The sequence below is a fragment of the Falco peregrinus genome, chromosome 9 (assembly GCF_023634155.1).
Source record: "Falco peregrinus isolate bFalPer1 chromosome 9, bFalPer1.pri, whole genome shotgun sequence".
In the NCBI taxonomy this organism is placed as follows: Eukaryota; Metazoa; Chordata; class Aves; order Falconiformes; family Falconidae; genus Falco; species Falco peregrinus.
This window is the reverse complement of record NC_073729.1, coordinates 25,892,908-25,912,978: the sequence shown is the minus strand read 5'-3', so window position 1 is coordinate 25,912,978 and position 20,071 is coordinate 25,892,908. Positions and strand designations below refer to the sequence as shown.

The window sequence follows — 20,071 nt, the reverse complement described above, 5'->3', positions numbered from 1 at the left end:
CTGTCTGGTAGGGCTGGGGGGGCTGCAGGTGCCTCTGGCGTGCCTCAGCCGGGTCCTGCCTGCACCGTGAGCTCCTTGGATGAAGATGAGGATGATTGTGACGTCCCAGCTCTGAACGCCTCGGGGCCCTGGAAGCCTTTCCCCAGCCCTGGGGGCCTCTGTTCGGCGGCAGCCCGGTGCCCTGCGGTACGGCGGGTCTGCGGGCGGTGGGGCGGGAGCGGGGCCGGGAACGCGTGTGGCCGGGATGGGGAGCGGGGCCGGGATGGGGAACCGGGCGGGAGCGGGGCCGGGATGGGAACGGGCCGGGAGGGGGGGAGCGGGGCCGGGATGGGAACGGGCCGGGAGGGGGGGGAGCGGGGCCGGGATGGGAACGGGCCGGGAGGGGGGGGAGCGGGGCCGGGATGGGAACGGGCCGGGAGGGGGGGAGCGGGGCCGGGATGGGAACGGGCCGGGAGGGGGGGAGCGGGGCGGGCGCCGTGGGGCCTCCGTGGCCCGGCGCTGGGCTGGCGGCGGGGGGGGGTCTCCCCTGCTTGGGGCGGGCAGCGGCCGGCGCTGTGCAGCGTCTGCGCGTGTCCCGCAGGCAGCGCCGCAGGGCAGCGGGGAGCAGCTTCTCGAGGCGTTTATGGATCGTTCCCGGTGCCCGGGTTACCGAGGACGGGAAGCCCGCAGCCTACGCTCCTCAGGGCAACCACAACTAACTAGCAGTGTTTATTCCTGTTTAATAATTATCAGTAATTCCTCAGTGAATGCTTTGCCGAAAAATGTTTAAAAAAAAAAAAAACAAAAGCAACACTCTTCCCTGAGCAGCGGGCGAGCGGCTCGGCGCCACCCCCCGGGAACGAACCGGCTCCTGGGCTCCCGGGCTGCCTCGGCCGCACGCACCGCTTTCTGTGCCGCTCCTAACACCGCTGCCCGCCGCCGCCGGCAGCCCGGGCCTGTGCAGCTGCCTCGCTGTAAGGCCGTAACGGCCGGGGAGCGTCACCCCGGGGGCGAGCTGGGCCCCAGGCTCCGCCGGGCGGGGCCGCGCCGCCGCCATCTTCCGCCGCCGTGACACAGCAGCGCGTCGCGGGCCGCCGCCCCTGACTGACGGCCGCGCCGGCCAATCGCGCAGGGCCGCGGGGGCGCGCGGGCCGCCCTGCCCCGCCCCGCGGCGGGCGGGGTTCCGGCGCGCGGAGCAGGAAGCGCGGAGCGGCGCAGGGCCTGCGGGCGGCGGCGGCAGGTACCGGGGGCGCGGGCCCGGCTGTACCCCGCGGGCCGTGTGTCGCTGGCGGCGCGCTCGCTGGGGCTGGCCCGGCGCGGGGCGGCGGCGCCTCTGCCGAGGGGGACGGCGCGGCGGCCTGGGAAGGGGCCCGGCGGGGGATGGCGGGCGGGGGGCGGCCGGGGCCGCGCTGGGGCCTGCCCGGTAGCCCTGTGCCGGCCTTGCGTCAGGGGTCGGGCCCGGCGGCCGCTGGCGGCGGGGAGCGGGGCCGGCCGGCGCGGGGGGTTAGGCGGCAGCGGGAGCTCCGCGACAAGTGCCGAGTCACGCAGGCCGGGCCGGGCGGGCCGCCGCCGTGCGTGAGGCCGGGTGCGGTAGCCGCCGGGCTGCGGGGGTCCCCCGGGCCGGTACCGGGCAGCCCGTCCTCCGTGCTGTGGCGGGAGCCCGACGGTCAGCGCGGCGGCGGGGCTGCGCGCAGGGAGCGCCCCTGCGCCTGCGAGCCGGGGGGGGCGGCGCTCCCGTGCTCGGGTACCTCGGCAGGGGTCCCGCGTCGCCGGGGGGTCTGCGGGGCGACCCGGCTTCCCCCGGCCCCCGCGCTGGCTCCTCTGGAGCGCCCCGGAACTGTCGGGCGCTGAGGCTGTGCCCTGTGCCGAGCCGCCCCAGGGAGGCCGGTATTTGGTGCTGAGGAGAGAGAACCGGGGACAGTTTCTCATCGCGGCTGCTCGCTCCTTTCCCAGGATGTCCTCAGGTGCGTTATTTCCAAGCCTGGTGCCAGGCTCCCGTGGCTCTTCGAGCAAATACCTGGTGGAATTTCGAGCAGGGAAGATGTCCCTGAAGGGCAGCACTGTCACCCCAGACAAGAGAAAAGGCCTCGTTTACATCCAGCAGACTGACGATTCCCTCATTCACTTCTGCTGGAAGGACAGGACTTCGGGCAACGTCGAGGACGTGAGTATGGTTTTGTGTTTCAGTGCTGAGGTGTTAAGTCGCGGTCTGTCGTGTTCCGCTGGCACTGCTGAAAGAGCTTCTCCCAGACAAATCAGCATGAGAATGCTGCTGTGGCCTGACAGCCCTGCACTTCCATATTCTCTCTGCTATGAGGAGCAAACGGAAGAAGGTTTGGGGAGGAGGGCAAAGGTCTTTGGGAGGCTAAAAGGAATATTCATGTATTTTCTCAAACATCTGTTCCCGCTGCCACATTTTCCAGGATTTGATTATTTTTCCCGATGACTGTGAATTCAAGAGGGTACCTCAGTGCACTACCGGCCGTGTGTATGTATTGAAGTTCAAGGCAGGATCAAAACGACTCTTCTTCTGGATGCAGGTTTGTGGGAAGTCAATAAAAAGGGTCTTGGAACAAAATATTTCCAGTTTGACTTGTACCAAGAGTAATTTTCTTGCAGGAGCCGAAGACTGATAAGGATGAAGAACACTGCCGTAAAGTGAATGAGTATCTCAACAATCCACCAATGCCTGGTGCTTTAGGTGGAAATGCAAGTGGAGGCCACGAGCTCTCGGCATTAGGAGGTACAGTCCATTCTCTGCTCCTTCACGTGAGAGGCTTTTTTTAAAAAAATATTTTTAGAATAAGCACTTAATAGTTCCCTAGGAAGAAATTCCTGATGGCTGTGGAGGGTGAGCTGGGGACAGTGTTAATACCAGAAGTGTAAACGTGCTTGAGCAAAATAAACTGTGCTGTTACAGTAGGTGCAGGCTGAAAGTTAAGACTGCCAGAAGAAATCTCTCTTTGTTTCCAGTAGATTCTCTGGAGTCTTACCTCCTTATGAAGCCAAGTTGCATTTATCTTTTATGAGCATCATGAATCAGTAAACACTTGAAACTGTTTTTTCCATACAGAATGTGATGCCAATTAATCTCCTGCTGTTTGAGCCGGAGTGCTGTGAAAAAACCTATGTGAATATGTTGTGTTTCAGAATGTTTTTGTTTTTAGGTGAGGGTGGCTTGCAAAGCCTTCTTGGAAACATGAGCCATAACCAGCTCATGCAGCTGATCGGACCAACGGGCTTAGGAGGACTTGGTAAAATGCTTTAATATCTTTATGCCAAAATGGTATTTTCTCCTGCCAGGTTAAGTCTTACCTGACAATATTTTCAAGTAGTGCTATTGATTTAAATAGCGCTGCTTTCACGTGAGAAAGCAAGGCCCTACCTCAGAGATGAGCTAAGGGGCAAAAAAAGGATGCAGGAAATGAAGGGTACCAAATTCTACACGGCACTCGTCTTAGGGCTTGATCTGCAAGGAACGTTGGTTCTGCTCCTTCCTTGCTCCACTGAATCTTCTACTTTTTTTTTTCTGCCCCCACCCCCCACCCCCCCTGTTCTACCCATTCTCTTCCTCCTAAATATTCACTGAAGCAGGGACTGAAACCCAGGGTTTTGTTCCTGGTGAATGTCCCGGTTACCAGGTTGTGGAGTTGCTTGTGTTGTCTCTGATCCAGTGAATATTTGTGTGCAAAGCAGAGTTCAGGAGGAAGGTTGGAGCGTACCCACCCCACGGCACTCTCTGGTCAGAGGAGTAAGGCTCAGGTTAGGGTTTTCTCTCCTGGGCGACGCTGGGGAGAGCTTGAATCGCCACGCTGTTTTTCTGAAGGGGATGAGAGGCATGTTGGAGTCTCTGCTGTGGTCTGTTCTTAATGCTACCCATACTCCAAGCCCATTAGAGCATTTTCTGAGAGGTCAGACCCTCGAGTGGAAGTAGGTACAGGAGCACTGGCAGGTGGCAGCGGCTAAGGTTCTGTGCTTGAGCTCCAAAGTCCTTTCTTGTGGATCTAGCTCGTGTCTTTTCAGCTTCAGATACAAATCTCATGTTAGTGTTGGAAGATTCTGGCTTTTTAAGGTGCGTTTGGAAAAGATCTTCCTTCTTGAAGCTTCACATAATTCCTGAGACTGTCTTCCTCTTCTTCTCAGCACACTGTCTCAGCAGCTCTTCTTTCTTTGCCTTTACATCTAGCTACGGCAGCTTGACATGAAACTCGCTACTATAACGCGAGAAAACCATCTGCTTGCCTCTGCAAACGGTGGTTGTGGTGAATCTGTGTGGATCTCTTCCCTCAGCAGTGTCTTGTTCCTTTGCATCTGGTTTGCATCTCTCTCAGGACTCTGCCTTTAGTGTGGAGCTCCTGCAACACCGGAGCTTTCGTGCTCCTGGTAAACTTTCCTAGCAAGGACAAACAGAGTTGAGTAGTGCGTGGTACAGTCCAGTTAGCTTCACCCAGCTGTTCTGCTGCTGTGGGAAGCTCTGTCATTAGTGAATGGAAGTGTTAAGGGCATAGGTCTATAGGAGCAGGTCCTATATAAAGGAGGGAGTTGGTGGCTGGTGCTCACTCTGACCTCTGCAGCTTCAGGTAATCACCTGTTAGCTAATAGAGCGCTGTCATTCTGTCCTCTGCTTGCAGATAGTTCCCAAAAGGTGGGTGATGAACGCAGATGCTTGTGTAGGGTTGTGTATCTAATCAGATGCGGTACAAGAAACCGATGGATGTGAAGTGTGTGTGGTAAATGGAGCGTTTGGCTGATGCAGCTCACAGGAATTGTAGAGGAGCAGTTTGAGTCACCGACAGCTCCGGTGGACCTAGAAGCCAAGCCTTGCCCCAGCTTTTTTTAGCTGATGTTCTTGATGCTGCAGTAAGTCCCTGATAGTTGGGATGTGTGGATGAAGGAGGCTGATTCTGATTTCTTTTGCACGTGGCAGTTGGCTCAAAGGCCAAGTGTTGGTTTCCTGATCGCTGCTCTACTAGCAGCACTTTGTGCGTGAGGTTGTCTCTGCGTTAGGTTTGAAGCTGCAAAACCCTGGGTATATGAGGGAGATGGTGGTGGTGGTGACTTGAAGACTGTCTCTGTGATCTGCTGAGGGCCTTGGCTTTATTTTAGAGAAAAGTTGGAATTTTGGGAACCAGTAGATGAGAGGGGGCTGTGTTACAGTGATTGTGTATGTACGGCACAAGCTGAAGTAATTTTATCCTTGTGAACATCTAGAAATTGAGTAATTTCTAAAATGTGCAGGTCTCTAAGGCAGTTTTCTAATAGGGATGCAAGAGCTGTTAATTTACAGAAAGGGGTGGGGGGGTTGGTCTGGGGTCTTTCAGAACCTTTCAGGTACAAGAGTGCCCTCTCTGGAGCAGAGAGGTGCAAAAAAACCTGAAGAAATAAATTTCTAAACCTGTTCTTCTTTTATGTTTACGGAAGGTGGGCTGGGGGCACTGACGGGTCCTGGGCTGGCCAGTCTGCTTGGAAGTGGGGGACCCCCGACCAGCAGTTCATCGTCAAGGTAGGCTGCCTGCTCCTCAGTGGTGGTAGTTTTGTAACGTAAAGTTGTGCTTCTGTGGGAGGAGCTGTGGCCTACTGGGCAGGAAATGTGAGGGGAATTAAGACTGCTTACGACCTCTCTGAAACGAGGTAGGGGCCCTTCGTATTGTAAGGGCTTGAAAAGAAGCATTTCAAAATACGGTTTTGGAGGGAGTTAATTATACTAATTGTCTTCTCCAGCTCTCGCAGCCAATCAGCTGCTGTGACACCATCTTCCACAACTTCTTCTACACGTGTAACGCCTGCCCCATCCGTTCCTGCGGCTGCGTCTGTGACCAGTCCGAGCCCCGTACCAAGTTCGGGTAATGGAACCAGCTCAGCCACAAGCCCAACCCAGCCCATTCAACTGAGTGACCTTCAGAACATTTTAGCTACTATGAATGTGCCATCTGGAGCAGGAGGACAGCAAGGTAACAGTGTTCTGACCAGACAGCTGGTGGATCCAGGAGTCCTTCGGAGCTGTTTTACTGTCCTATCGTGCTCCAGATCGGTTTGAAACATCTCTTAAATTTTTTTGTTCGTGTTTTCATTTGAGTGTTGTGCTTGGCTGCTTCAAGAGTCTTATTCTCGCTCCCAAAACAGAGGGAAAAAGGATGTGAGCAGTGCGCTAACTCCATTTCCCTACTCTTCTGACTAGATCGTTTGGCTTACATGAGAAAAACATGAGGTTTTGCGCATGGTCTAACAGCCAGCCCTTTATTTTCTTCCTAGTTGACCTGGCAACTGTTCTGACTCCTGAGATAATGGCTCCCATCCTGGCCAATGCTGAAGTTCAAGAACGGTTGATGCCTTACCTTCCCTCGGGGGAATCTCTGCCGCAGACTGCAGAAGAGATTCAGAATACCCTGACGTCTCCTCAGTTTCAGCAGGTAGATGCCTAACTGTCACGGGAAGTACCGTTCTCCTCCCCTTCTCCCCCGTGCGTCGCCATCGGCCTTGCCCTGCTTTTTCAGGTTCCTGACACCATTCAGAGTAGGAGGTTGTCAGTAGAAGTGGAAGGGAGGAGGGAGATGGTTTAATGGAACACTGTTTCTTCCTGCAGTCACCCAGCACCAGATCAGAATTTTTATTTATTTCCCTTGGAATTGGGCTTTATCTTTCTCTTTATTATAAACACTCTCTGGCAAATGGCAGGAGTAGTAGAAGACTCATTATTCCCTGTCAATGAGTGGCTTGGCAGCAGTTGCCTTAAAGGGCATTTCAAGCGACTGATGGGAAGAGATGCTTGTGATTACAGCACTGCAGCCCTTGTTCCTCTTGAAACACTAGTGCTTAATTCCAGGCCTGTCTGCATGTGATAAAAGCTGATGTATTACAGGCCAGTTTGAGCTATTAGACTGATTGATGGAAACTCGCCCATTTGCAAAATTTCGGTGGCTGAGAGGACTATTTTTAGTTTCAACTATAGCAGCTCTTCTGTGTAGGCAAGACTTGGAAATGAGGGCTGGTTTTAGTTGGCAATTTGATAGAGTGTCTGCGTCTAGGTGAAGATGGAATTTTTCCGTGCGCTAAACTGACTGGAGGTTATGTGGCTGTGGTTTGGGGCGTTGCTCGGTCTAGCAGGGCTTACCAGCTCGTGCTTCCTGGCATCTGGCTGGCCAAGAGCAGGCGTTGTTCCTGATGGCGGAATCTGCGCGGGGCCTGTGCTGCAGCGGCGTTTTGAACCCTGCCCATAGTGCCGGGGTTAACAGAGGGGAGCGGCTGCCTCCAGGCCCGCTCTCCTCGCGCGGTTATTGCGCAGTAGCCACCTGATGCTGGAGGAACACGATGCAAACCTTTTCTTGATGCTGTTGACTCCAATTCACAGGCATTGAGCATGTTCAGTGCTGCCTTAGCTTCAGGACAGCTTGGCCCACTAATGAGCCAGTTTGGCTTACCCGCAGAGGCAGTAGATGCAGCAAATAAAGGAGGTGAGTATTGGTGCTGTTGGGAACAGGATGAAATGGTTGTTTGGGTTTGGTTGTTCGGGTTTTGGTTTTGGGGGGGAAGGCGGGTGTTGTTTGTTTTTGGTGTGGTTTGGGGGTTTTTTTTGCACTGCACACAGCCACTGAACGTGGAATGTAATGATGACCCTCGCACTGTTCCTGCAATGAAAGGCGAGTGGCTCTGGTGTCCCCTGGCAGACACAGTGTGTCAGATGTGTTTGGAGAAGTCGGGGCTCTGCAAAGAGATGTGCTGAGCAGCCTTGGCATAGTTTTCTTGATAAAGGAAAAACCCTTTTGCAGAAGGCTCTGGAGGTGGTGTAGTTGCCTTGTTCAGGAATGCCTTTTTTGTGGGAGTCTTCAATGAGTCATCTTTAAGTGAACACAGCTGGGGCCCGTAGCACTGGTGGGAGGAGGTACCCGTTTTCTCTAAGGAGCTTTCAGGACCCGTTCAGTTACTGAAGTAATCCTGGTCTTAGGCTGCCTCTGCACAGTTAAAAGTGCATAAATGCTGGCGCTGTCAGAGCGAGCCGAATATGTGTTGCAATTTTCTTCCCTGCTAATTGAGTCTTACTAAAGCAAACGTTTACTTCCTGTGTAATGAAGCTTAACCTGGTACAGACAGCGGACTCCCCCCCGAAAGTGCAAAGTTAAATAACCGATGTGTTTAACTTCTAGATGTAGAAGCGTTTGCCAAAGCAATGCAGAACAGTGTCAAGTCAGACCAAAAGGAAGGAGACTCTAAGGACAAGAAAGATGAAGAGGAAGATATGAGTTTAGATTAAGTTATTTGCTCTTCCTTACAGATACTCCTAGATACTAACTTAAGCAACTGCAGTAGGATTACTAACTTCATATTATGCTTATATAAATCTACAAATAAAGGAATTTTCTTTATCTGCCACACTGTTCATTCTCAAGTCTGTTTAACATGCACACTTAAGCAGTACTTGCTATTTTTTTCAGTGGAGTTGCTTACTGTTTGGTTTTGATGTTTTTGCTATCTAATTCTTCTGATTTCCTGTGATAGAGTTGTGGGGCTCAACGCTTTTATGAGTAATGAGCACCTCACGGCCGCTGCTGCCTGCCGTCCAGCCTTGGGCCCGCCAGGTTGTGATCCGCAGGGCTGCCAGCTCACCAGCGCCGTCCCACGCGTGCCTCTGCACAGGCCATCCTGTCCTGGCTGCAGGACTGGCCTTTGAACACGAGGAGGGAGGGTCACCTTCGGGAACACCAGAGCACTTACCGCTGGCGTAAGGAGGGAGCTGCTTGTGGCAAATACAACTGTAAGGTCCCTGTTGTGCCACTTCCCGAGGTGGTGATTACTCCTCTTCCATCGGCCTCATACTTGCTCTTCACCAGTAAAGTGAAAGAGAGTAACGTAAAACTTTATTCAACTCCAAAGTATGTACCAGTGATTTACAAAGACCATCTTTAATACTACAACTTAAAAACAGGTCATAATTACACTTAAGATGGACATGTTAAAAACCCATTTTACAATATTTACCCCTCATAAAAAAACCACAATATCATGATATAAGTTACAAGTCCATTTCAGAAGCAAGATTTTGTCCCCAAGTGGCTAGAGATATATTTATATATACACACACAAATATATATATGACGTGTAAGTGCACGAGTGAACTAGGTGTCCTGGGAGAAAAAGCTTGTTTCAAGTGAAGACTGCGCTACGACAGGCGGGAGTGAGGCTGAGCAGAAGGCAGCAGCGGGCTTGCCCGCCGGACTCAGAGGTAACCTTTCCTTGTTTCTTCCCTTTCAAGCAAGTTTCTTGCTTCACACAACAGCACTTTTGTCGGGTTTATATACTAGCACTGAATGCAACCGCAGAGAGTCAAGAGCGGCATTTGTGTCTTTCTGCTTTCCCTCAGCAGTTCTCCCAGTCTAGTTTGTTCCTTTTGTTTTTCTTACTATTATTCTTATAAATTAATCTGATAAGATGCTGCTAATTCTGTGAACAGAATTTTGTCCAAGCTCCCCCTTGCAAAGCTCTTAGCGTAGCAGTGGCAAGTGACCTGAGACTGCCCTTGGGGGGAGGTTAGATGCGTCCTTGCTTATAAAAACACAAAAGTGACGGAATTAATCCAGTTTGTCCTAATTGCATTTATCATAAAACTGTCTACAGCCTTTAGCAGAAGACAGTCTGTGACTTATTAATAGCCTCAAGTGTTCCGTGAACTAAATATGTGCATTGTAAGTGTGGGGTAAAGGGAACAGGATTTAGGACGTGATGCACGGCTGCCGTGTGCTTCAGCGCACGCTCTGTAGAGGACACTTGCTCTTACCACGAGCAACGTGGCAGCGCGCGTCCTGTTGCAGATGCCTGACCACTGGGGAAGGATGCAGACCCAGACCTGTCTCCACATCCTGCTCCAATTTTTTGGTTCATGTTTGTGAAAGATGTCCTCGAAGTGGCCCCTTCTCCCCACCTGCCTCCCCTGCCCTCCTTCCCCTTGGATTCGTGGCCCCTCTCTGGTTTTGGCCCCAGGCTTGTGCCTGCTGTCACTGGAGATCAAGTATGTCTGACCACGGTTAATGCTATGGAGTAGGTGACGCCTGGGGCGCAGGAGCAGCGCGGTGTTGTGTCGGTCAGGCTGCACGGGTGCACTTACTGCACGGGGCAGCCCTTAAGGCCAACGGAGCCCCTGACAGTCCCGGCTCGTGGCAGGTCCACGTGGTGCCGGTTAATCACCAGGTTCCTTATACAGCCCACGTAATGAGGGAGGGGAGGTGATGGTGACGCTGTGCTGGCCTTGTCTGTCTCTGCAGAAGGAACAAGTAAAAGCAAACGTTAGCCTGGCTATTAACAGGGTGAGTAAGTACCTCTTACGTGCAGCGGGAATAGTATCTCTCTTGGCTTTGGGGTATTCAGTTCTGGAGCGTCTTTCCCAACTCACCCGGCAGCCCTCCCATGTAGAAGGTCGCTCTGGCACTGGGTGCAGAAGGCTGGCTGGGTCCCACGGTGTAGTTGCCTTCTGTGTCCACATCAACCTGGATTTTGTTTTTCCGTTTGGTAACTTTGAAAGAAAACAACAGTCAGTGCCGCTTCCTTACACAGAGAGCAAGTCCACCTCCACCCTCTGGCCCAGAGCAGTGTTGGAGCACAGCAAAACTACCAGGAGGGTCAGAGGACCTGGCCTGGATCTTTGGAAATGCCCAGAGGCTGGACAGTGGCTCCCAAAATCCCAACAGCCACCCAAGCAACACCAACAGCTCTAGCGAAGGGCTGCCCTCTGCCAGCGGCGTGGGACAGCACACGCGCGGCAGGGAGGGGATGAGCTCAGACCAGCTCTGGCCGTGGCTGGGAGGAGGTCCTGAAAATGGCGAAAACGCACCAGGAGCACCCAGCACCAGTGCTGGGCCGAGTAAGATGAGGGCTTAGGATAGAGCTGTGCTGAGATGGGGGCCGGAGCTGTGACCCCCACCCCCAGAAAGGGCTTGATGCAAAACTTCAGCACTTGCTCAATGGCAGCTACGTTAAAGGCTGAGTTTCGCCTGTACCAGGTGTGAATCCTGCAACTCCTCGTCCCAGCGGTGGGCTTTGAGCCCTCTGGACACACTGCACCGGAGCAAGCTGGGGTTTCACTTTCAGCAGGACGTGACAGTCCTGGATGGAGCCAGTGCTGTGGGACATCCCTGGCCTCGCCAGCTGCTCTGTGACCTGGGAAACACCCCGTTCCTCCTGCCCACCAGATCTGACAGCACTAAGAAGATTAGTCAAGGACCCATTAATTGGGAAATGACTTAACGGAAGCTACAATCTCTCAAATTAATTGCACACAGGTGGGAGTTGGTGTTTAAATCCCCAAGGAAGGGCCCCGAGCTTCCCCCAGCTGTAGGCTCAGCAGCAGGAGTGGAGCAGCATCCCAGAGCCAAGTGCTGGCTGTCACCTCACCTACAATGGTGTGCCACTGCCCGTCGCAGAGAGATGGGCACGTCACCGATGCAGAGAACTCATCAGACCCAGCATTCGCTCTCGCAGTGACCTGGTGTGTGAGACAAACCCGTTAAGAGCTGAGCAGGATGAGCAGGAGACGGCCACTGCATCTGCAGCCTGTGGGGAAGCCACCCTCCCGCTACCTTTGTCTCCTCCATGTACAGCAGCAGGTAGAGGCTTCTCCTTGTGCCGATGTGGAAGATGAGGCCAGAGGCGCTGTGGGGACGGACCTCCAGTGTCACCTCCAAGTCCTGCTTGGTCACCACTGCATCAGCTGGAAGAGAAACGCCGCTGGGGAGGAGAAGGACAAGGGACTTCCCGGTCAATGCGTCCCTCCCAGTTGCAGGGCTGTGGGAGCCAGCCCAGGCTGCTGTGGGGTACCTAGTGTGATGGACCCGCCCTCCGCAGCGAAGAAGACCCCACTCTCCAGCACGCCCTCGTAGCACGGTGTCACCCCGAAGGTGCGGGAGGGGGGACCCAGAGGCCTCCCGTCCAGCTGTGGGTTCCTCAGGCAGCCGTCGAAGCTGGAGGCTGACGCAGCCTGTAGAGAGGCCACGGGAGTGAGCACAGAGGGGCCAAAAACTGGCAGGCGCAGCATGATGGCTGGGAACTGGCAGAGACGGGGCAATGCCACGGCACCACCAAACCCTTACCGGGATGTGGGCCTTGGCTTTTCCAGCCAGGACCCCCCCAACATACAAGGGGGTCCGGGCCACAAAGAGTCCTGTGGTGGCCACTGCAGCATCCTGGGCTCGCAGCCCATCAATGACCAGCTGGGCTCGGCTCTGGTCTCTGCTGAAGAAGACCTGCAAGGACCAAAGGTCAGTGCCAGGGCTGGGGGCTTCCTGGGTCAGGAGGAGCCCCAGGGCTATGCGCAGGGAAGGGAGACCTCAGCTCGGAGGTTCAGCCAGCCCTGGCTGTGGTTTTGCTGTCCCCTGTGCGATCAGGAAGCGATGCCCTGAGCAGGGCTGCACCCAGCTAACCCCTGCAGGGGCACTGGCCCGGGGAGGGGGGAGCGATGTGGCTCAGGGGACAGGTCCTGCCGAGACCCCACTCACTGTGTGCCACCGCCGGTCACGGTACTTGTCTTTGCTGCGGATGCGCAGCCGGTGCCCACCGACGTCCACCAAGAAGACAAAGCGCCCGTTGGAGACAAAGAGAGCCATGAAGGTGCCCCGCTCACCAGCCACGTAGAAGAGCAGCCCGCTGGAGGAGTTCAGCTTCACCTCCAGGGAGAAATGGGACCTGCAGGGACAGGGGGCGACGGGAGCACCCTGCTCTCCCGCAACTGCAAGGGAACACCTGCTCTCCAAGCGATGGTCCCCGCGGACAAGCTTGTGTGGGGTGGGCACGGGGTGAGCCTCACCTCTGCCCAAATGAGGGTGGGATGTCCTCAAACTCCCAGCGACTGCTCGGGGTGCCGCCGAAGCGGAAGGTGCCCCTGGCTGCGCGGGGCTGTGGGTGCAGCTGGCAGAGCCCATCCCGATCGTGGCGGCGGTCCTTTGAGGCAGGCTTGCCCAGCACCTGCACAAGATGCACCAGGGAATGGAGTGTGGGGAGCACCCCTGTGGGTGGCAGGGGGCAGAGGTGCTCAGTGAGGGGGCAGTGGTGGGCACCGGAGGAGGAGGATGTGAGGAGTTTTGGCAGCAGCTGCTACCTTGGGTTTCTGCCTGTCCTTCTTCGCAGTGACTCTGAGCTGCTGTGGCTGCTCCCCCCAGGGACAGCTCATGGTGACGTTGATGCTCTCCACATTCTGCTGCAGGTCCACCACCATCTGTGGCTCTGACATCCTACATGCAGGGAGAAGAGGTCCTGGTCACTGAGCCAGCTGGGAGGCGGGAAGGGGCTGAGCCCCGCTCTCTGGAAGGGGCGTGGAGATGCTCACCGCTTGACGAAGACGTTCCCAATGCAGCCGGTGAGGCTGCTGAGTGCACCTGGCTCCGGCGAACCCCCGAGCTGGAAGAGCTGTCGCCCATCCTGCCGTCGCTGCCGCCGGCTGGGCCCAGTGCCTGCCGCAGCGTCCTGCAGCTCGTCGTCCACGTACAGCCGGAGCCTGCGGGGATGAGCAGCACGGGCTGAGCAGGTCCCTGTGGCTGTGGGCACCCCACCCCCACACACTGTCAGGACACGTACCCATGGGCGTCGCTGTAGAAGGCCACGTAGTGGGTCCTGCCATCCGCATAGGCATTTTCAGTGGTGACTTTGGTTTCCAGCAGGTTCAAGGCCAACTGGCCCCTCTGGAGGGACACCTGGCACATCCCCTCCTGCAGAAAGCACCACCCCATTGCTGCTCAGCAGCTGAACCCCAAGGAAGGGCCCGTTTCCCCACTGCCCTTCAGGAGCTCAGGGCGCAGATCTCCCTGCAGATTCACCCCCTGGCCCCACCAAAATCCCCGCCTTTCCCAAGGGGCAGCAGCACCACCCCTAGAGCAGGAGCCAACGTTCCTGCCCGCTGCTGGGATACCCAGGGGGCCTGCGGGTGCCCACCTGGGTGGCGTGCTGGTAGAGCAGCCCCTCGCGCTGGCTCGTCTGGAAGCTGAAGCCGCTGTAGAAGTCCCGCAGCCCTGGCACATCCTTCAGGGCCAGGGTCAGGTAGCCATGGCCGTGGATGCTGACAGAGCGAGCCACCTGTGAAGGACACCACGCAAGCGAGGTGAAAGCCTGGCCCTGGCGTTGCAGGGGTGCTGGGAGGATGACCAAGGTGCCTGAGGTCCTCACTGGGCCTGGCTGGTGCTATGGCTAACTACGCAGAGCACCTCACCATGACCCCTCCGCACTGAAGACCTGGGGTTTTATGTTTGTTTTTGTGTGAACAAGAGGAGATTGGGTCTGTCCTGGGGGGCCTGTGCTCCATTTCCCTCCCAGACCCTTTCTCCAGCATGCTGGCCAGGCTGCCAGGGCTTTGTGCTTACCAGGAGGTCCGAGGTGCACCCATAGCTCACGCCAACAGTGCTCATACGCTTCAGATCAACGTATTTGCCAAGAGCCTTCAAGCCCTTCATGCAGCCCCGGATGGGCCCACCCGTGGGGAAGAGTGCTTTCAAGCTGCAGGAGAAATAAGCAGTGTTATGAGGACAGCCTCAGGCAGGATCCAGCACTGGGCAGGATCTGGCCCTACAGCCCTTCCACAGTGCCTGGGAAGGACCCACGATGGCCACAGGTATGTCCGGTGCCCCAGGCACAAGGCTGCTCCAAAGCACCCAGCACAGCAAAGGATGACTCAGTGACACCCACTGGCACCTCATCCCTCACCAGAGATGGAAATGTCCCATCCTCAAAAACTCATGGTGATGGGCAGGAAGAGGACATCTTCCCCCAGAGCTTCAGACAGGCCCCAGCAGCCTTGGATGTGCTGAGAAAGGGCCAGGGCCACCACCAGGGACACTGGAGGGGAAGATGTGGCCTGTCCCACCTCACCAGGGGCTGGACCCACCTGGGGGGAAGCACAGCTGGGGGCACCCCACCCAGGTAGTAGGAGACGGCGTTCTCCAGGGAGTTCTCCTGCTCCACCATGAAGATGGTGAGGCGCTCCAGCCGCACCAGGATGCGCTTCTTGTTGTTCATTTTGAGGAGGAAAATCTGGATCTGGAGACAGAGGAGAAAAATGATCTGCCAGCCTGGAGCAATTAGGTCCATCACAGAGGGCAGCACGAGGTTCACAGCTCTAGTCAACTTCTTGAAGCTCTCCCCCTCCAAAAACAAGGGCTCAGGTGCCCCCAGTACCCTCTGGATGAGGAGCCCTCCAAGGGAGCTGGGCAGGTGGCTGTTCCCCCTTACCGCTTTGTTCGTGGTGCTGCTGATGGTGAGGGAGGAGGTGTTGCTGCTGGGTTTTGCCATCTCCAGGCCCGTGCTGAAGTCATAGTAAAGCACCAGCTTCCCATCCCGGATGGCCAGACACAGGAACTGCCCCTGGGGGAGGCAGGATGGACGCTCAGCCCCATGTCCTGGTGTCCAGCATGCAGCTGGGGCACTGAGCCCAACATGCCCTTTCGTACGGGTGGAAGCAGGTCCTACTGCCAGTGGCCCCACATGCTGCTGCCACAATTATTGGGGATTTATCTACAAACAGCAGCGCTCAGCTGGGGCACAGAGATAGCACGGCCAGCTGAAAATGCTCCTTGGCCAGTGAACCCTGGCCCAGCTCGGCGGGTCTGTGCGTGGGTGCTCTCCAAGTTCAGGGGAGTCCCTCCAGCACCAGACAAGTGACTGCTGTGAGGTCCAGCTCCAGCCCTCCTGCGTCTTTCAACAATAGTGCAGAAATACTGCTCAAAGCAGCTCTGCCAGATCCAAAGCCCCCTTCTCCCCAGTGTCCTGAACTGGGAATGCCTGCAAGTGGGGCTGGGATTACCCCAGGCCACCAGCTGAGGGGTGAAGGCTCCCCAGGGGAGCAAGCACCTGCCTGGTTCTCCAGGAAGAAGAGGATGCCGTTGTAGGAGACCACTCGGATCTCCTGCTCGAAGCGCTTGGTCGTGCCAAACTGGCTCTCAAACTTGATCTCTGCATAGCCAGTGCCATCAAAGTAGGAGCCATCCGTCAGCCAGGGGTCTCCTGTGGACTTGGACCTGAGCCACACAAGAAGAGGCCCAAGGCATCACTCCAAAGCCAACCGCCATGCTCTGGGGCTGCTGAGGGTCAGGGTAAGTGCCATGGATCAGAGCTGCCCCTGGCCTGGGTGCGGTGCCCTACCTTGCACAAGGCTTCTCAGTGGTGGTATCCAGCTGGAAGGTGCGTTGGAAGTTGTACAGGCTCACCACCTCCTCATTCAGCGTGTCCAGCTCCAGGCACCCGCGGTAGTTGGGATAGCGCAAAGTGGGAGGAGGCTGGGAATGAAACCAGACACTTACTGCAAGTTTGATCCTGGCTTCCCCATAAATTCAAGGGTTCCCCCCCCCCCAAGATTCTCCAAAGGTATCACTGATACCCCCTAAAAACCGTGCCTCCCTCCCTGCTGCCTGTCTCACCGTGAAGCTGGAGGGGTAGCCACCCACGTAGAAGACCACGTTGCGCGGGTCAAGGTTGAGCAGCCCCTGCTCCCCCTTGGCCACACTGTCTCCCTTGGTCTCGTGCACCGTCTGCCTCTCCACGATCACTGACATGTGCCCGTACTGCAGGATCCTGCAGCAAGGAGGGATGGTCAAGACAAGGGGAGACCTTCCAAAGAGAAGCAAACTCTGCCCTCCTTGAGCAAAGGGCCTCCCCACACAGCTCTACCAAAAAGGGGTGCATCTCCCAACAGAGGAGCCCCACAGCAGCAGTGCACTGAAAGGAGTCAGCACTCATGTCATCAGCACTGCCACAAGGCTGAATGGACCCTCCAGGATGAGCTTCACCTTTCCTCTCCTGCAGACACTCTTAGACCTTCCATGACCTGGTAAGACACTATCTCCCTGCTATTTTTTTTGAGGTATCTCAAGGATACCTCAAATGTTGATCATTTAAGGATGACTGGAGATGGAGTCCACAGCACTTCTGCAAGCCCGTGGCCTGTCTAGGCTTGGGCACAGCACTACCCACATCCACTGTAGGGGCAGTCTCCTGCTGAACTTCCTCAGGATGTGTCCCATCGGTCTCCTACCTGTTGATGCTGATGGTGGCAAACTGCTCTCCAATATCCTCGTCAACGGTTAGGGAGGCTGGCTCCTCATCGCCCAGTTTGTAGACCCACTGCACTTTGCGGTCCTTGAGCACGATGCCCAGGTAGTCTCCCACGGCCTGAACGCAGGGAGAGACAGTGTCACATGCTGGCATTTGAGACAGGCGGGAGCACCAAGTGATGCTCTCCCTGATGCTCCCAAAGGCTGCGCTGGCCAAACATCCCCCGTTCCACACCCCATCCACCTCCGGCCAGGCTGACAGCTGCATCCAGGGCCTGTTCGTGTTCCCACAAAGACACTCAGGGACAGGGCAAGGGGAAGACAACCAGGCACGATCCCCCAACATTGATGCTACCAACATAGTCTCCCACTGCCCTTGTCCTGCCTGCATGGCCCCGTCTCACCTCTCGGCTGCCCAGGTACAACACGAACCGCCCCTCCTCTGCCCCATCCTGCCGTCGCTGCCGGCTCCTGGGCTCAGGGTTTTGGATGTAGAATTTGAGGGATGTATAGGCTGCCAAATCCTGCAGGTTGCTGGGCATCCGGACCTGCACACCTGAGCTGCCGTTGAACTTCATGGGGACTTTCACCTGGAGGGAGAGAAATCCAGCCCCACGGCACTGAAACCACCACTGTTGCTGCCTGTCTCATCCCTGCCAGCTCTACCACATCAAAGCATTTTCTGGAAGCTTCCAATGAGAAAGGGACCCTGCCTGGTGGCCCCAGAGTTCTTCCAGATACCCCTCCCATTCTCATGCTGCTCTCAGCTAAGCCCAAATTCACCCCAGGCCCCCAGCACCCTGTGCACAGCCCTCACCCTCCCACGCGACTACCTTGCTGGCAGCGTTCCTCGCCTGCATGATGAGCTGTCGGATCCGCACAATGTTCTCTGACACGGTGGCATTTTTATTCCTCCTGTTCTCCAGGCTGCTCAGCTTCCCCAGGAGCAGCGGGATGGTGCTTTCCAGGCTGGACACTGGGGTTGGAGAGGAGACAGGGTTTTTGAAGGTTGGTGACGAAGGGAGATGTGAAGCTCAGGCAGTTTTGAGACATGCAAGTCAAAGCAGCAGCTGGGAGCACAGTCACAGAATAATCCCCTAAATCTAGCAGCCTTGATGGGGGCTTGTGAAAATGCTCTAGTGAATGCAGTATCCTGCAGTAAAGGTACAGGTGATATAGATGCTGCAGGGAGAGGAAAAAAAAATAAAGGGCCAAGACTTAGAGTACCCACTATTGGCTGCTACCTCCCTCTACTCTTGACCTGAAGCTGCAAAGCACAGCTTCCAAAAGCACAGAGCTCTCTGGGGTCATTTGTCCATGCACTGGCTCGTGCCAGACAGCCCTGGCAGCCCAGCAGGCTCAGCACACACCAGATTTCCTGGCATCCTGGACTGCCCGGTTCAGGTCTTCATTTCGAAGGTCTCCGTACTGCTCTTTCCACTCATCCAAATTCTTCTTCATAGAGCTCAGGGTATCTTCCACTCTTGCAGCTGTTTCATTGGCCTCTGCAGCTGCTGCTTTGGCATTCTGAATCATCTCTTTTGTGTCCTCTGGAAAGAAAGGAGAAAAATCTTTGGGATGACAGGAGCAGGGAGGGAGCACCCTTGGGTTAGAGCCTGGGCATGAGGAAGGGAGCAGAAAGAACCAGTCTAGCTACCACAGAACAAACCTTGGTCCCTGCCCAGCATGTTCTGCACAGACTGGAGCTGGCTCAGGAGCTGCTCCTTCTTCACACGGAGGTCAGCTAGCTTGTCCTTTGCCATCTGCAGAGTGCCTTTAACAACTACAATTAAAGAAATGTGTATGTTGTGTGATGGATCTCAGTCCAGCCTGAAGGACATCACACCCTCCATGGAGCATCCCTCACCCTCGTTGAGTTTTCTCTGCTCTCTCCTCACAGCCTCCTCCAGGTTGCTGCTGTTCCTCTTCAGCTCTTTGGAGATGGCCCCAAGATTTTCTGATATGACGCTCTGTAAAACAAACATGTGTTGCCTGGGAGTCTGAAAAGAAATTCAAATGTCTGGGCCTGACCACACACAGAAATGCTTGTTCAGACAACTACAGTGAGGTGTGCTGCTGGGGCATGATGGAGAGACCCAAATGCCCAGCTTCCAGCCCAAGCTGTGGCAGCAGCTCTGCTCTCTGGCACAGAGCAAAGTGCTCGTGTCAGAGGGAAGGGGCAGCAGAGGCCTACGTGTGGGTGTGAAAAGCTGGAGGACTGTCAAGGGAGCCTGGCTTTTGCTCATCCTCACAGGGCTCCCCACAGCACGTACCATCAAAGCCTCGCCGGCTGCCTCATCAGCGTCATGGGCTGCTCGCTCGGCTTTTTTCACAGCTTCAATGATGCTGGCGTAGGCATTGGAGGCATCGATCGCCCGCTGGATGAAGCCATCCTGGTTTGTGCCCTGGATAATGCTGTGTTGGAAGATGAAGCCATCAAGTCTGCAGAGACCACTCAGGCTAGGCTGTTGCCCATGCCTCCACAGACAAATGTCTTTGGGCTCCTCATCACAACATGTTCTCCAGGATAAAACTTTGGAGATAGCACCCCACTGTTCCCCTCCCATGGTGTGGGGCTGCAGTTTCCCATCCCCAGCTCTGTAGGAGATGGCCTGACTACTGAGTGTCAGGACCAGTGCCTCACCTGGACAGGTTCCTTGCGAGCTCATCCAGGAGCCGGGCGTGCTCCTCCGCCTGCTCCACGATGGGGATCTTGCTGCTGGCTGGGGAGAACTTCTTGACTCGCTCAGTCAGGGGCAGCTTCGCCCCATCCAGCAGGGCCGCCAGCTTCTCATATGCCTGCAAGGACACACGTCACTCCTGAGGGCTGCCACCCCCTCGTGCTCTGCCCAGGCCAAAGCACCTCTGTCACTCACTTCCTTCGCACTCTCCATCTTCTGTAGAAAGTCGGAGACCTGAGCCAGGGAATCCTTGGCCATCCTCAGGGTCTCCTGCACCAGGGCATGCTGCTTTTGGAGTTCACGACTCTTTTGCTAGACAGACAGACACGGGGTTAGGCACCAGCAGGGCTGGGGCAGACTGCCCCTCGCTGCACAGCAGTACAGGACCACCCAGCA

At 55.9% G+C, this 20,071-nt stretch overlaps 2 protein-coding genes across 4 annotated transcripts in view; one reads left to right on the top strand and one right to left on the bottom strand.

The window, feature by feature from the left end:
• Positions 1-165: 165 nt before the first annotated feature.
• On the top strand, positions 166-8,346 carry ADRM1 (ADRM1 26S proteasome ubiquitin receptor). 2 transcript variants are annotated; one of them, XM_055813281.1, is made up of 10 exons: positions 166-186; positions 1,933-2,143; positions 2,403-2,519; positions 2,599-2,722; positions 3,147-3,233; positions 5,401-5,482; positions 5,701-5,930; positions 6,232-6,389; positions 7,328-7,430; positions 8,121-8,346. In XM_055813281.1, exons 2-10 carry the CDS (start codon positions 1,934-1,936, stop codon positions 8,225-8,227), a joined length of 1,218 nt encoding a protein of 405 aa, XP_055669256.1. In that variant the 5' UTR covers positions 166-186; position 1,933; the 3' UTR covers positions 8,228-8,346. The 2 variants fall into 2 exon arrangements, with proteins under 2 accessions (XP_055669256.1, XP_055669255.1); XM_055813280.1 differs by lacking the exon at positions 166-186 and adding an exon at positions 1,110-1,219.
• A 463-nt stretch (positions 8,347-8,809) lies between these two features.
• Positions 8,810-20,071, bottom strand: part of LAMA5 (laminin subunit alpha 5) — a 93,568-nt gene continuing 82,306 nt past the window's right edge. For both annotated transcript variants that reach the window (XM_055813274.1, XM_055813275.1), the window contains exons 54-80: positions 19,871-19,987; positions 19,639-19,793; positions 19,268-19,409; positions 18,862-18,964; positions 18,664-18,777; positions 18,365-18,544; positions 17,828-17,970; positions 17,399-17,584; positions 16,976-17,112; positions 16,362-16,515; positions 16,087-16,220; positions 15,800-15,962; positions 15,178-15,309; positions 14,834-14,985; positions 14,313-14,445; positions 13,888-14,028; positions 13,534-13,664; positions 13,286-13,453; positions 13,058-13,190; positions 12,767-12,924; positions 12,459-12,645; positions 12,054-12,206; positions 11,782-11,941; positions 11,544-11,674; positions 11,359-11,449; positions 10,361-10,480; positions 8,810-10,226 (exon numbers count right to left, since the gene is read on the bottom strand). In XM_055813274.1, the coding sequence (XP_055669249.1) occupies positions 10,072-10,226; positions 10,361-10,480; positions 11,359-11,449; positions 11,544-11,674; positions 11,782-11,941; positions 12,054-12,206; positions 12,459-12,645; positions 12,767-12,924; positions 13,058-13,190; positions 13,286-13,453; positions 13,534-13,664; positions 13,888-14,028; positions 14,313-14,445; positions 14,834-14,985; positions 15,178-15,309; positions 15,800-15,962; positions 16,087-16,220; positions 16,362-16,515; positions 16,976-17,112; positions 17,399-17,584; positions 17,828-17,970; positions 18,365-18,544; positions 18,664-18,777; positions 18,862-18,964; positions 19,268-19,409; positions 19,639-19,793; positions 19,871-19,987 (3,873 nt within the window). In that variant the 3' untranslated portion in view covers positions 8,810-10,071. The remainder of the gene's footprint in view (positions 10,227-10,360; positions 10,481-11,358; positions 11,450-11,543; positions 11,675-11,781; positions 11,942-12,053; positions 12,207-12,458; positions 12,646-12,766; positions 12,925-13,057; positions 13,191-13,285; positions 13,454-13,533; positions 13,665-13,887; positions 14,029-14,312; positions 14,446-14,833; positions 14,986-15,177; positions 15,310-15,799; positions 15,963-16,086; positions 16,221-16,361; positions 16,516-16,975; positions 17,113-17,398; positions 17,585-17,827; positions 17,971-18,364; positions 18,545-18,663; positions 18,778-18,861; positions 18,965-19,267; positions 19,410-19,638; positions 19,794-19,870; positions 19,988-20,071) is intronic.